The sequence below is a fragment of the Microtus oregoni genome, unplaced genomic scaffold (assembly GCF_018167655.1).
Source record: "Microtus oregoni isolate MIOR12 unplaced genomic scaffold, Mior012 000056F_ref0000123, whole genome shotgun sequence".
In the NCBI taxonomy this organism is placed as follows: Eukaryota; Metazoa; Chordata; class Mammalia; order Rodentia; family Cricetidae; genus Microtus; species Microtus oregoni.
In genome coordinates, this window is record NW_024543832.1 from 2,000,623 (window position 1) to 2,015,384 (window position 14,762).

The window sequence follows — 14,762 nt, forward strand, 5'->3', positions numbered from 1 at the left end:
TTACCTAAATAAACAGGAAGTATTTTGTAAACAACTTTCAAAACTCTAGAATTGACAGAAACATCTTGCTGTCTGGATTGTCACCCTAAGTTCTTTTGTACCTTTGGGGTATCCATCTTCAGCCTACAGACCCATAGAATCCAGCAGCCTTCTTTATGAAGCCGGAAATTTCAAAGACAGGTTATATGTGGAGGTGGACTCAAGTTCCAAAGCATTCAAATGTATGTTCCAATTTCTATTCCTTGAGGTTCAGTGTGGTAAGTTTTATGTTGATGTTTTTGATACATTTATACTTGACTTTTGTGCATGGTGATAGATATTTGTTCTCCTACTTGTTGATATCCAGTTATACCAGAATCATCTGTTGAATATGCTTTCTTTTTAATTTTTTTTTATTCTTTGTCAAAAATCAGGTGTTTCTAGGTGTGTGGATTAATATCTTGGTCTGTAATTCTGTTCCACTGTTCCTTCTGGCTGTTTTTGTGGCAATACCAGGCTGTTCTCAGTATTGTAGCTCTGTAGTAGAGTTTGATGTCAGGAATTGTGATGCCACCAGGAGTTCTTTTAATTTACAGGAATGTTTTGCCTATCCTTGTTTTTTTTCCATATAATATTGAGCACTGTTCTTTCCAGGTCTGTGAAAAAAAATTTCATGGAATTTTGCTGGGCATTGCATTGAATCTCTAGATTGCTTTTGGTAAAATTGCACTTTTTACTTTGTTAATTCAACCTTCCCAAAGGCATGGGAGATCTTTCCATTTTCTGGTGTCTTCAACTTCTTTTTTCAAACTTAAAGTTCTTGTCATACGGATTTCCCACTAGTTTGTTTAGAGTTACTCCATGATGTTACACTATTTTTGGCTACTGTGAATGGTGATGTTTCTCTAATTTCTGCCTGAGTCTGTTTATCATCTGTGTAAAGAGGGCTACTGATTTTTTTGAGTTAATCTTGTATCCTGCTACATTACTGAAAGGGTTTAGGAGTTATAGAAGTTCCTTGGTAGATATTTTGGGATTGCATATGTAAACTATCATATTATCAGCAAATAGTGAGAATTTGACTTCTCCATTTCCAATTTGTATCCCCTTAACCTGTTTTGTTGTCTTATTGCTCTAGTTAGAGCCTCAAGAACTATAACATATGATATATGGAGAGTAGACAACCTTGTCTTATTCCTGATTTTAGTGGGATCATTGTGAGTTTTCTCTATTTAGTTTTTTGTTGGCTGTGGGCTTGCTGTTGGCTGTTTTATATTGCCTTTATTATGCTTATATATGTTCTTTGCATTCCTGCTCTCTCCAAGACCTTTATCACGATGGGACATTGTATTTTATCAAAGGCTTTATAGCATCTAATAAGATGATCATGTGGTTTTTATACTTTTTTTATACTGTAGATTACATTGACTGATTTTTGTATTTTGAATCATCCATAATCTCTGGGATGAAGACGACTTGATCATAGTTGATGATATTTCTGATGTGTTTTTGGATTTATTTGCCAGTATTTTTGCACCAATGTTCATGAGTGAGATTGGTCTATAATTTTCTTTCTTAGTAATAACATTATGTGGTTTGGGAATCAGAAATACTATAGCCTAAAAGAAAGAGTTTGGCAATGTTCTTTTTGTTTCTATTGTGTGGAACAATTTGAGGAGTATTGGTATTATTTTTATTATTTTTGAAAGTCTTGTTGACTTCTGAGCTGAAGCCATCTATCTGATCCCTTACTTTTTTTTCAGAGACTTTTGAAGCCTGTTACTATTTCTTAAGCAGCTATAGGTGTGTTTAATTTCCATATCTGCTCTTGATTTAATTTAGGTAAGTGAAATTTATCTGGAAATTTGTCAGTTTCCTTTACGGTTTGCAATTTTGTGGAATACAGGTTTCTGAAATATTACCTAATGATTCCGTGGGTTTCCTCTGTGTCTGTTGTTATGTCCTCCTATTTATTTCTTATTTTCTTAATTTTGATATTCGCTCTTAGCCTTTTGTTAGTTTGGATAAAGGTTTGTCTATTTTGTTGATTTCCTCAAAGAAACAACTCTTTCTCATTGATTCTTTGTATTTTTGTTTGTTTGTTTGCTTCTCTTTTGTTGATTCCAGGTCTCAGGTTGATTATTTCCTGCTGTCTAGTTTTCCTGGGTGAATTTGTTTCTTTTTATTCTAAAGTTTTCAAATGTTCTGTTAACTCACCAGTGTGGCATTTTTCCAACTTCTTTATGTAGGCATTTAGTGCTATGAACTTTCTTTTTAACATTGTTTTTATTGTGTACCATAAGTTTGGGTATGTTGTGAGGTTACTTTCATTGAGTTGTCTGAAGTTTAATTTTTCCCTTCATTTCTTCCTTGACACATTGATGTTTCAAGTGAGAATGACTTAATTTCCACGTGTTTTGTGATTTTCCATAATTAGTGTTGCTGTTGAATTATAGTTTTAAGCCATGGTGATTTCATTAGATACATGAGTATGAGTTATTCCAATTTTTTTGTATCTGCTGAAATTTGCCTTGTTACATAATAAGTGGTCAATTTTTGAGAAGGTTATAAGAAGAAGATATATTTTTTAAGGTTGGAATGGTCTATAGATGTCTATTAAGTCCATTTGGGTCATAGCACCTGTTAGTTCCCGTATTTATCTGTTAATTTTCTGTCTGATAGACCTGAGTAGTGGTGAGAGTGGGGTGTTGAAGTCTCCCACTATTACTGTGTGGGGTTTAATGTGTTTTAAGTTTCAGAAGTGTTCCTTTTATGTATTAAGGTGCCCCTTTATTTGGGATAGATGTTCAGTTTTTAGATTTGCTATTGATGGATTTTTTATGTGACTAATATGAAATGCCCTTCTTTGTGTCTTTTGATTTGAAGGCTAATATTCTAGATATTAGGATACCTTGACCAACTCATTTCTTACATCCATTTGATTGGAAAATAGTTTCCTAACCCTTTACTCTGAAGTGATGCCTCTCTTTGAGCTTGAGGTGTGTTTCTTATATGCAAAAGAAGGGTTGATTCTGTTTTTCTATCTGTTAGCCTGTGTTTTTCTATAGGTTAGTTGAGTCCATTGATATTCAGGGATATTAATTACCAGCAATTGCTAGCTTCTGTTATTTTAGGTTTTTTTTTTTTTTGGAGATGTTATTGTATGTGTTTTTCCCTTTTTGGGGATTTGCTACTGTGATATCACCTACTGTTTGTGTTTTTGTTGATATGACCAACTTCCTTGGCTTGGTGTTTTCCTTCTAGTTCTTTGTGACTAGGTATTGTTTAAATCTGTTTTTTTTTTCATTTTTCTCATAAGTTATGTTTCTATATTTCCCTCAGTTTGTTTTTCCTTTATTTTCTCAGTTTCAGTTTTTAGTGTTAAATAGTTTCTTTTATTTGTTTGATTGCTTTTTCTTTGTTTTATTTAAGGGATTTGTTGTTGTTGTTTTTTTTCCAATTTTTACTTGTCTTTTCCTCCATTTCTTTGAGGATATTTTTCATTTCTTATTTAAGGGTCTCAAACATTCTCCTAAAGTTATTTTAGGTCATTTTCTTCTGCTTCACCTATATTTGGTTTTTCAAGTCTTGCTGTTGTAGAGCTGCTAGCTTTTAGTTGTATTGTGTTGCTCTTTGTGGTATTGCATGTGTTTTTACCTTGTATCCATCTTTTCTTCTGATTGTTGTAGTTGAGATTGTCTGTTTCTCTGGTGATCAATATTCCAGGTCCCAGAGGTCCCAAGGTTAAGATGATTGCTCCTTGTGGTGTAGTCATGTCCATGATTCCAGCCACCTCATTGGTCAATTGGTCACTCCGTATTCCTGGAGGTTGTTCATTACTCTCAATTTTTTTTTTTGAAACTTACAGTCATCATTCAGGCTTGCTCCCATGGAAGTTCATTGCTTGGAGCATTTTCTGCTAAGGTTGCTGCCTTGGATCTGCTCTGGCAGAGGTCACTGGCTAAGGCCTGCCACATCAGAGGTCACTGATGCATGCCTGGTGCCACAGAGGTCTCTAGTTAGGACCTACCTCCTCAGTAGTGGCTCCCTTATACCCGTTCTTCTAGATGTTGGTGCCTCATGCCTGCTCAAGCAGAGGTTGCTGCCTCTAACTGTTTTACAGATGGCTCTTTTAAAGCACAAAAAACATATTTAAAAAAAACTTTGCATGCTCCAAAAAAAAGATTGTACTTGCTCTTGGTTATATGCCTCAATAATCTGTATATGTTGTAATCATTTTTTATCAAATGTTTTTAATCACTAAATATAGTAACCATATGTACATATTGTGGTCAAACTGATTCTATGTTAGAAAATGCAACACAAATCCACTATTAATGTTATTTCTCAATTATTTTTCTCACTTTAGATATTTGTATAGAAATTGTATCAACAGTGTTTATATCTTGTATTTGAATTCATTTTAATTTGCTGTGTCCATTAACTTTTTCTAATGCTCATATCATCATACTGTCCTCTTTTTTCGCACTAATATTTTTTTCTCACATTAATCAAAAATCTCAGAAACTTATCTTCATCAAAATCCATGATCATCAAGTTTGTAAATCCCTTTCTTTCTTGAGCAATTTCAACAGATATTTATGTTTGTTGCTTTCTTATTCCTAAGTGCAAATTCATGTGATCAAAACTATGGTCTGTCCTATAAAGCTATACCCCATTTCTGAAACCAACTTAAGTCTGTTTTAGGGTTTCTGTTGCTGTGAAGAAACATCATGACCACAGAAACTCTTATTTAAAAAAATGTTTAATTGGTGTGGCTCACTTATAGTTTTAAAGTTTAGTCCATTATTGGAGGCAGAGATTGCTCATTCATTTTCAAGCTGTTCAAATCTGAAACATCACACATAAACTGTAATAATTTTAACACTGCTTGGCCTATAAGCTTAGATATTTTATTAACTAACTATTACATCTTAAATTAAACCATTCCTTTTTTTTATGTTTTACCACATGGATCTTGTTTAACTGCTAAGGTTCCAGGCATCTGTCTTCCTTGGCAGCTACATTGTGTCTCTCTGACTCTGCTTTCTTTTCCCTCTATCTCTGCTTTAAGTCCTGCCTTGTTCTATTCTGCCAAGTCTTGGGCCCAAAGCAGCTTCTTTACGAACAAAGGGTAATAAAACATATTCAAAGCATACAGAGGAGAATCCCACAATACCTGCCCTTTTATGTCTAAATAAAAATGAATGCTTTAACTTTAACAATGTAAAATTGCATATAATACAACAAGTATAAAGCAAAAATTATACTTACAATATTTTTACCTACTTTATCTTTTATCATAACTAAGAAAAACTATAAAAGTATCTATTCTTCATATCTAACAAAGACTTCAAAAGGACATAATATTACCAAAATTAATTGGAATTGTATTGTAAGGAACTTCTAAAACTCTAGAATTGACAGAGGCATCTTACATCCTGTACAGTCACCCACACTTCTATAAATCTGCGGCATCCATCTTTACTATGTAGGCCCATAATATCTGGCAGAACTTTTAGTGAAGAAATAAATTTGAAGGTCTCTTTTGCCTTGTAAAGACATAGTTTATCAGATGCTTTCTGCTGTGTTCTGCAAAATGTCTGGCAGTTCTTTCATGAAGCAGGAGCCCTGAAGGACTGTCTCACTTTTATGCAAGCTCTCCAGTAATTTTTCTGTGGGCCCTCAATGTCCAGTTCAAGCAGCATACCATCAAGAATTCCAGGCAATAGCAGTTTCTTTCCTAAATTGCTAACAAACTCCAGAAGGAGCCTCTTTGATGCCCACTATCCTCTTGAAATAATTGGTGCTGCCAGGAGTAGATGAGTCTCAGTGTCATGAAAATTCCTAAGTTCTTAAAATATTTTAAATATCATATTCTGTTAGTCTTTGAATGGTTTGAAAAATTCCCATCTAAATGAAATATATCTCTGTATATCTAACATGACAACAACCTTGACAGCTATAGATGACTATATATTAACCTGTATTTATTAATTATATATTACATTTTTAAATGAGCTGTACAAACACAATACATTAATCATATATATATATATGATTATATAATAATTTTATATAATATATTATATCTATTATTTAAATATATAATATATGTCCATTTAAATAATAGCTAACATTTATTAAAACATTTGGGAATTTCAGCATTGTTCTCTAAAAACTGTTTCTACGTTTTGTTGGCTGAAGTGTTTGTGGGGTTTTATGAACACCTTTTGGGTCTAAGTCCATGAAATTACATTAGTCTGGAAAGAATACACTGGTTCATGTCCTCTGTAGAAACAAACCAGAACCTCTTTTTCAAAGCAACACATATATTTTGTCTTAGTTTAGCAGGCTCCATAATCAAATATCTCTCTATGGTTAAAAAGTTCAAAGAAAACACAAAAGTATAAATAATTCTGACTCTCTGTGTATATCCCATCTTTACCTGGCTAGTTTTTCTTTACTCCTTTAATCTCTGACTATCTGTACACTGTCTCTTTATAAACTTTGTTTTATTTTTATACACTTTTTTGTTTTTCTCAAACCTACGTATAATTTTTAAACTCACTGTGACCCATTCAGAGATTTCTGTCTGAATTTGTCTTACTACATATTTGTAATTATTGTGTGATCAGGAACACGTTTTAAATGGTAAACATATTGGTCACAGTGGCCCTGGATGTTGGCTTCACCTCTCAGCCTTTTTAATATAGTGGATGTATGTTTACCACCAGCTCTGGGAATGCCAGGTTTGGAGCCATGTTCACCACCTCAACTCTGGCAAGCAGTCGGCTCATGCTGGCATCAATTAAATTGCATCACACTGCTCAAAAAAACCTTTCAAGTACTTGGTTAAAGAGCCAGAGCTGTTAGTGCAACTAGCATGAACCAGGAAGCCTTCTTGAAGGCACTGCACAGTTTTTGTTGATATCGCTGAATCAGGAAGCCTTCTTGTAAAGGAACCATGCCTCTTCTTGCTTCTAACAAACTGAGCCCACTCAAGAAAATTCTAAGTCAGTCAGGTTTTATGTGGATATGGCTGCACCATGTTGTTGCATTAATTTGTAGGTAGAGGTTGTTTTCCATTTCTTGGCCACCTAGACCTGAAAAATCACACAGAAACTATATTAATTACAACATTGCTTGGCCTATTAGCTTAGACTTCTTATTAACAACCTCTTAGATATTAAATTAATCAATACCTAATATTTTATATTTTACCACAAGGCTCATGGTTTACTGGTATGTTTATGTGGGTCTACCTCCTTCAGTAACTACATGGTGTCTCTTTGACTCTGCCTTCTTTTCGCCTCCTTCTCTGTTTAGAATTACCACCTTGCTCTATCTGCCTTGACATGTGTCCGAAGCAGTTTCTTTATTAACCAATGGTAATAAAATGTATTCATAACATACAAAGAGGAATCTCACATCACATTATCATAACGGCAGGGAGAATAGCGGCATGTAGGCAGATGTGCTAGAGAAGTAACTGAAAATTCTACATCTTGCAGCCAATAAGAAGTTGACTGATACATTGGGCAATATTCTGAGCATATGAAACCTCAAAAGTTGCCCCAACACTGACATAATTCCTCCAACAAGACCACGCCAACACACACACACACACACACACACACACACACACATACACACACACAAACAACAACAACCTCCTAATAGTGCTCTATGAGATCATTGTTGTCACTTATACTTAGATTCTCACAGGTAGCATCTCTAAAACTTTTGCCTCTATTTATAAACTAAAAAAAAAAAAATTCTTCAGTGGTTTTTAAACAAAAAGCAAAAAAAAAAAAAGATAAGAAAAGAAACAGCCTACTAATCACAGTCCCAGAGAACCCATATATCTAATCTACATGGGAAGTAGTAAAGACAAAATTTCCTGAGTAAATTAGGAGGATGGGAATCTTGAGAGAGGGTTGAAGGTGAGTGGAGAGGCAGGAAGGGGACAAGAGAAAAATGTAGAGCACAACGAAAATCAGTAAAATAAAATAAAATAAAATAAAAAAAATATTCTTATAACCTTCAGGGTATCAAATTGGATCCACCTCTCACAAGTCAAAAGGACTACTGATAAGAACTCTCAATCAACAACCTGTTTCTTACCAGTTTATTGTCCTTAATCCTGAGGGTGAATCTCTCCTCCACATGTGAGAAAAAATGAGAATGGTTTTCTAATTTAGAATTTCCTGAGATTTCTAACTGAACTACTTACCTTAACCGACTCTTAGAATTACAACTATTGATTGAAAAACATGTTAACATTTATTCTTATGTTTATTAGATTGGATAGAAAGTAGAAAATGGATATCTTAGATTTCATGGGGAAACAGTGGCATGTTTATTAGAAATTAAATGAATAGTAATTGTCATAAAGTGTGACATAGCAAAGGGTCTCTAGGGGATTGCTTGAGCAGGAAGGGGAAACCATATGTTCTAACATTTAAACAGCCAAAAACATGTTTGTGAGAAAGCACCTGGGTCAGTCCTCAACCTCCTATGATCTAAGGCATGCCTACCAGTTCTGAGCCGCCTGGGGGTTTCTTAATTGTCTCTTTTGTTCCTGTGTTTCTTTGCAGGCAGCTTTGAGTATGAGTTCACACTGAAGTATCCTTTCTCTGTTTTTGGTACAGTAATACAAAGGCAGGTTGTTCAGATTTTAAACAATTCATTATTATACATATTCCAATTAACACTAACTCAGGATTTGAAATTCCAATTAAAAACTTTGTGTCCATAAAACAGTTGTTTAACACTAGCATGTTCTCGTCCGTGCTTGGATGCTATTAGACTCAGTTAAAATGATAGTTTTTTTTTCCAGAGAATCTACAGAGAGTAGATTAGAGGGATAAGACCTATGAAGGTTTTATCAGGACAGACCAAACTCCTGTAGTTATCTACGCCTCGTACAGAGCAACTAAAAACTCTGAACATAAGTACAAGTTACACATACTATCAGCCACATGCCCAGTTCCCTTTCCTCAAACCCTGTGACATTCACTTCATTGAACAGACACCAGATTGAACAGACACCAGGCAGAGAAGAAGTAGCAGGACATACACTCTTTGATGGAGGCTCCATTGAGAAGGAGATTTGGACTTACCAATCAAGGCTGAGTTTTCAGCCTGAGACTCAAAGAGGGCTGTTTTAAATAAGGGAGCCTCTGTAAGAGGTAAGAGAAGGGCAGAGATCAGAACAATCCCCTGCCCCCAGTCAAGATGAGTGAGATTGAGTTTTCTAGAAGATCTAGAGGTACAAACTTCAGGGCTATTTTCTTCATCCCAAACTTGTTTAGGCCATGCCATACAGACATTGCTCTGTGAACAAGAAGATTACCTCTTCTTTGCTCATCTCCCCAAGCTGTGGTGCAGGATGATCCTTCCCTTTAGAGCAAAATTGAGGCAAGTGTGGGATTTCTGACCCTATTTACTCCACATGCAATACAAAACATAGCTTGAATACAATTTAAAAGAAAGAAATATTGCTGGAATGAGAGTTTCCATACTTTATCTTCCCTGTGCACCTGCTGCACATGCTGTCATCTCATTGCATGCTGCACAGCACTCAGCAGCTTTGGAGCCTTATTCAACCCTTATGAGTTAGGAAGCCATGGAGACTGAGTTCATCATAATGCTTCTTTTGTATCTTCTGTTTACGGCTCTTCCTTCCCTCTTTCATTCTACTTTGTCACAGACATATTCCATGAACTTCTTAATGTGTGAATGTAGTAGCCTGAAAAAATACAAAAGTATTAAATTAAGTATACATGACAATCATCTTCAAACACCTGAGAAACTCTGATGCTCCCTGCTCCTTGTGTTAAACTGAAACCTGAGATACCCTCAGCTTCATGGAGTTGAAGTTTTCATGGTGCTTATGTAAGTATATTTGTTAGAGGGCATAAAATCTAACACTAATGGTTAATAATAAACAGACATAAATACATGAATTTTTTCAGCAATTAACATGAAAAGTTCATGGTATTTATAGAAAAATGGAAAGAATTATAGAATATGAAGTTATGTGCTGTGAGGTAGTCTCAAAAATGTGTAATGAATTTTCTCTAATATGACATGCTTTTGAAAAAAAACACATCAAAGTGAATATGAGACAATTTTATTGTATTAGAAAAAGACATACAGATGATAACAGATAAGGAAGTAATTCACATAGGATTAATGATTTAAAACTACTGTCAGTACATAACTTGGATTACAAATATCACAACTGAGCCTTAAAGCTTTTATGATTGTCATATGCTAATAAGAGTTAAACCTATTTTAAAATATTTTTCAACTAAATTATGGAAAATACATCCTAAAGGAATCACACTATGCTTATAATAGAAAACCCATTTTCTTTATACCTCTGTTCACTGTGTAAAGTGTAACATGTTATGAGTCAATTGATGGATAGTGAAAAAGTTACCAATATACATGATGAAAACTATATATGAAAAGCAGAAAAAAAAATTTACAGTCCTAAAAGTTATTTCAGTTGATAGCTACATATAAAGGAAGTAACTCAGATTTTTATAGATGGTTCTGCAGTTTAATCACATGTATGAGAGTAAGCATGAACTAAAAAATGGCATCAAAGTGGAATCAATTAAGAGTAATGCTGGGAAAATTACAAGGGAGAAGAACATTCAAAGGTAATGATAGAGAATATTTGAACAAAGTAAGTTAGGCATGTATAAAAGGGTCATAATAAAGTCATTGATTTGTAAGAGTGATATATGTCTATAAGAGAAGACGTGAAAAGTACAGCAAAATTATTTATAAATTTTGATGCAAAGTCCTCCAGAACATTGTAGAAATTGCCAGTATTTTCCCATCAAACATGTCATTCACAATGATCAACAGAGTCACGCAAATGTTGCAGAGTTGAATAAACAAGGAATTCAATAAATGTAATTTAGCACATATAAAAATGTTAATCCTTTTTATAATGTATATGAAAAACAAAACTCAGAAGATTATATAGCACTCATAATAAAAACTTGGAATACATTACAATGATGGAAGAAAACTAAAACCAGTAGAATTAGAAAAAGTAAGCATACCTTTCAGAATGCCAGAAGAAATTCCTACCAAGTACACACAAACTTACGCCCTCTTATGACAGGAAACAGTAAGCAAGGTACAATACACCCACCCAGCAAAGACAAGACCAGATATCAACACATAGAATTGCAAACTTTGGAATTCCAGATACCCAGAAAGCATTGTAAAAATGCCATCAAAAATAATCAGGACAACATGTCTCTACAAGAGGCCTGTAATTCTACTATAGCAAGCTTTGTGTTTTTCAGCATAGATAAAGCACAAGAAAAAATTTCAAATTATCCTTTTTGAAAATTATAAACCTCTTTAAGGAGAAAATGAATGAATCACTTAGAGAAACTTATGAAAACAAAAAGAAATATTATAGGTAAATGAATAAAACCAGTAAATATTTGAGAGTGGAGTTAAAATAAATTAAGGAAGCCCAACCTGTAGAAATACTTGAATTGGTAAACCTATGGATTTAAGCAGGGAAGCTTTACTGATGGAGGAATTCAAAAAACAGAAGAATCTCAGGAAGATACAATAGAAGAAACAAATACATTGGTCAAAAAAAACCTGATAAATGTTTGAGAACTACTGACACAAACTATTCAGGAACTGTAGGACACATATTAGCAAATACATCTCACATTTGTTAATCTGATTCTTTGGTACCTCACTTAGAATTATTTTTTCCTAGTAGCATCCAGTTCTCTGTTTATTTCATGATATCATTTTGAAAAGCTTAGAAAAAATCCATTTTATAAATGTCCACATGGCTTATCTTTTGGGCTGTAATATGGGGATGTTTGTGAATACCAACAGAGCAGATACTGAAAAATGAACATAGACTTATTAGTGGTTTAACACCATAGACATCTGTAATGTAACATATTTTATTTACTTTGAGAAGTAATATGGTTTTTCTTCAAGATATTCATTGAAAATATTTGCTCTCTATTGATTCTGAGGGTATAAGGGAAAGAAAATTTTTTTCTCCTGAATCATAAGGCATAGGTACTTTGTAAAAACAGCATCTGAGAGTCGAAACATTTAATCAGACACCAGAGAGAGGCCTTTGTAACACAGGGTTCAATTCTATAAGTATAAGGATCAGGTGGAATACTAATAAGAAAGCTTCACATTAATCTGGCACAAAATTAAATTTATGATGATAGGTAAAGTGAATCCCCACAAAAATGTGGGTACAACTTCCCACAAATTATTTGGTTTAGGATTAAGTACATTGAACTGAAATTTGTAAAGGGATTTTGTTTGCCCTGATAGTGTTGATTTTTATTTTACTCTCCAAATTCATATAATATTTTATTCCCAGCTACACTATTAAAAGTTCCTTTCTCTTACATTTGAAAGATATTTATATAATATTATATTGACTTGCTTGTCTTTTTTTTTGTTCATTAAGGAATTATGTCAATGGAGTTGGTCACTGATAAAGATTTATCTAGTCTATGTATAGTGTATTTTAGGGGACACTTTGAATAAGTATCACTTAATTCTCAGACAAGTTGACAAAGGAACTGTAGGACTGTGAGGACAAAGGCACCATCAGAAGGATTAGCTCTGAACAAGTTTCCAGGCTAATATGTTCTGTCATCTCCATCACAGGGCAGATTTCTCCTCCTTCAGGGTTTCTGACACACTCAGGATGTGGTTTCAATACTGTGTCCTTGTCTCACACAGTAATAGACTGCAGAGTCCTCCGATGTCAGACTGCTGAGCTCCATGTAGGCTGTGCTGGAGGATTGGTCTACAGTCAGTGTGGCTCTGCCCTGGAACTTCTGATTGTAGTAAGTACTACCACTTCCAGCACCAATGCATCCAATCCACTCCATGTTGTGCCCAGGTCTCTGCTTCACCCAATGCATATAGTAGCTGGTGAAGGAGTAACCTGAAGCTTTGCAGGACATCTTCACTGAGGTCCCATCCTTAACTAGCTCAGCACTAGACTGTTGCAGCTGTACCTGGGAGTGGATACCTGTAGAGAGAAAAGCAGAATGGATGTATCCGTCAGGAAAGTGCATGGTCCATCCTCATGTCTGGAACTTGGTAGTAGTCCCTTACCTGTAGCTGCTGCCACCAGGAAGAGGATGTTCCAGCTCCATCCCATAATGAATACCTTGTGTACTCAGTGACTGTGGAGAGGACACTGATCGAATGTTGTTGTTAGGTGTGGACATCCCTGTATTATTAGACATCATAGATTCACATGATTTGTATATTCATGAAGCAGGGTCTTTCTTTGAAAAGACCTAGTGCAGCTGGAAAAGAAGGAAGTAGAGGACAGTCGTATCAAACTTCAGAATGCTGTGGGCAAAATTTTATCCTTTCTGAGGAAGTAGTTTTTTCCTGAGACCTGTGCAGACCCTGTAGAAACATTAAGGTCTTCCCACTCAAATTAAATCTAAAATTGTAACCTGAGACATTTGGTTCTCTTGGTGACAAAATTGGGTGGCAAGTTTTGGTAATAATTGCACTTGAAATTTTCAAAAATACAAATCAAGAGAACTTGAAATATTTTTTCATATATAAGCAATTAATATTTGCTTTTACAGCAGGTACCCGCTATATGTTTCATGTATACATGCATGGTTTATCCTTTTGTTTGTCGTCTACTTGTTTTATTTTTATAGAGATAAATAAAGTTTGTGTAGTTGAGTGGTAAGGAGGTAGGAACGATCAGGTAGGAATTCGGCAGTAAGACTGTGATTTGAAAATGTTGTATGAAAAATATTTCAAGTATCAAATGTAAATAAATCTTAATAAAGAAAACAAAAAATAGAAATATGTACAATATTTAACATAGAATTATTACTGTGTTTGAAAACTGGAGAGCTCAGATATTATTTGCTATTGGTGTTGTTAATGTAATAGACTCTTAAAAGGAGTCCACAGAGAATATGGAAGCCATTCCTCTCCTCATTTCATTTTTGTCTTCCTGATTTTTGGCTGCATTGTGACCCATGCTTTTCCTAGCATCCTTGCAAGTTGCTATTCCATAGCTTTCACTCAAGGTTCACTATATTGAACAATTACTTATTCATGCTACTTCAAACATCACATAGCTCAATGGCAGAGAAAAATGGCTTTTGTTTTCCTGGCGATACTGAACATATGCACCATACATAGACTTTAAGTTACAGCTCTATTGTTACTAGTACTCCTCTAAGTAACAGTGTTAGTTGGTTCAATCTCCTCACTACTTACTGATACTATAGAGTCATTACAAAGAATTATAGCATGCTAAATCATTGTGTATATGAAAAATAATAATCTTGTTTTTGCTAGACCCATGATACTTTTCAGGAAACTGTGGAGTTGATCTGGACAACTTACTATGAAATACACGTGTCAGAGGTTTCCATGTTAGAGTCCTTGGCTTGTGGATCAATGTGTGAACTTCAGTTCTCAAGGAAAAGAAGCATCCAATGTGTCAGTGAAAATTTCAGGTTTCCTTTGTTTCTTTATGAATTATAGAAGTCTACAAAGCATATAGAAGTTTGATAGGATAACTAGTCTTAGACATTAATATTTTATACAAATTATAACAGCAAATAGCACTGTGTCCTGGCAGGCACCATTATGATGATTCTAGCAACTGTCACTATAATCTATTTCTGATAAGAGTAGAAAAGTCTGATTGCTCACATTAAACTTGTCAGGCATCTTGGCTTGGCTATATTTCAGTTCTC

General features: G+C 34.6%; 1 gene segment (V, D, J or C); it reads right to left on the minus strand.

Moving 5' to 3' along the window:
* Positions 1–12,713: 12,713 nt before the first annotated feature.
* On the minus strand, positions 12,714–13,212 carry LOC121438510. The segment is given in 2 exon segments: positions 12,714–13,048; positions 13,135–13,212. Coding segments are annotated over 2 exon segments (381 nt in total).
* Positions 13,213–14,762: the final 1,550 nt, after the last annotated feature.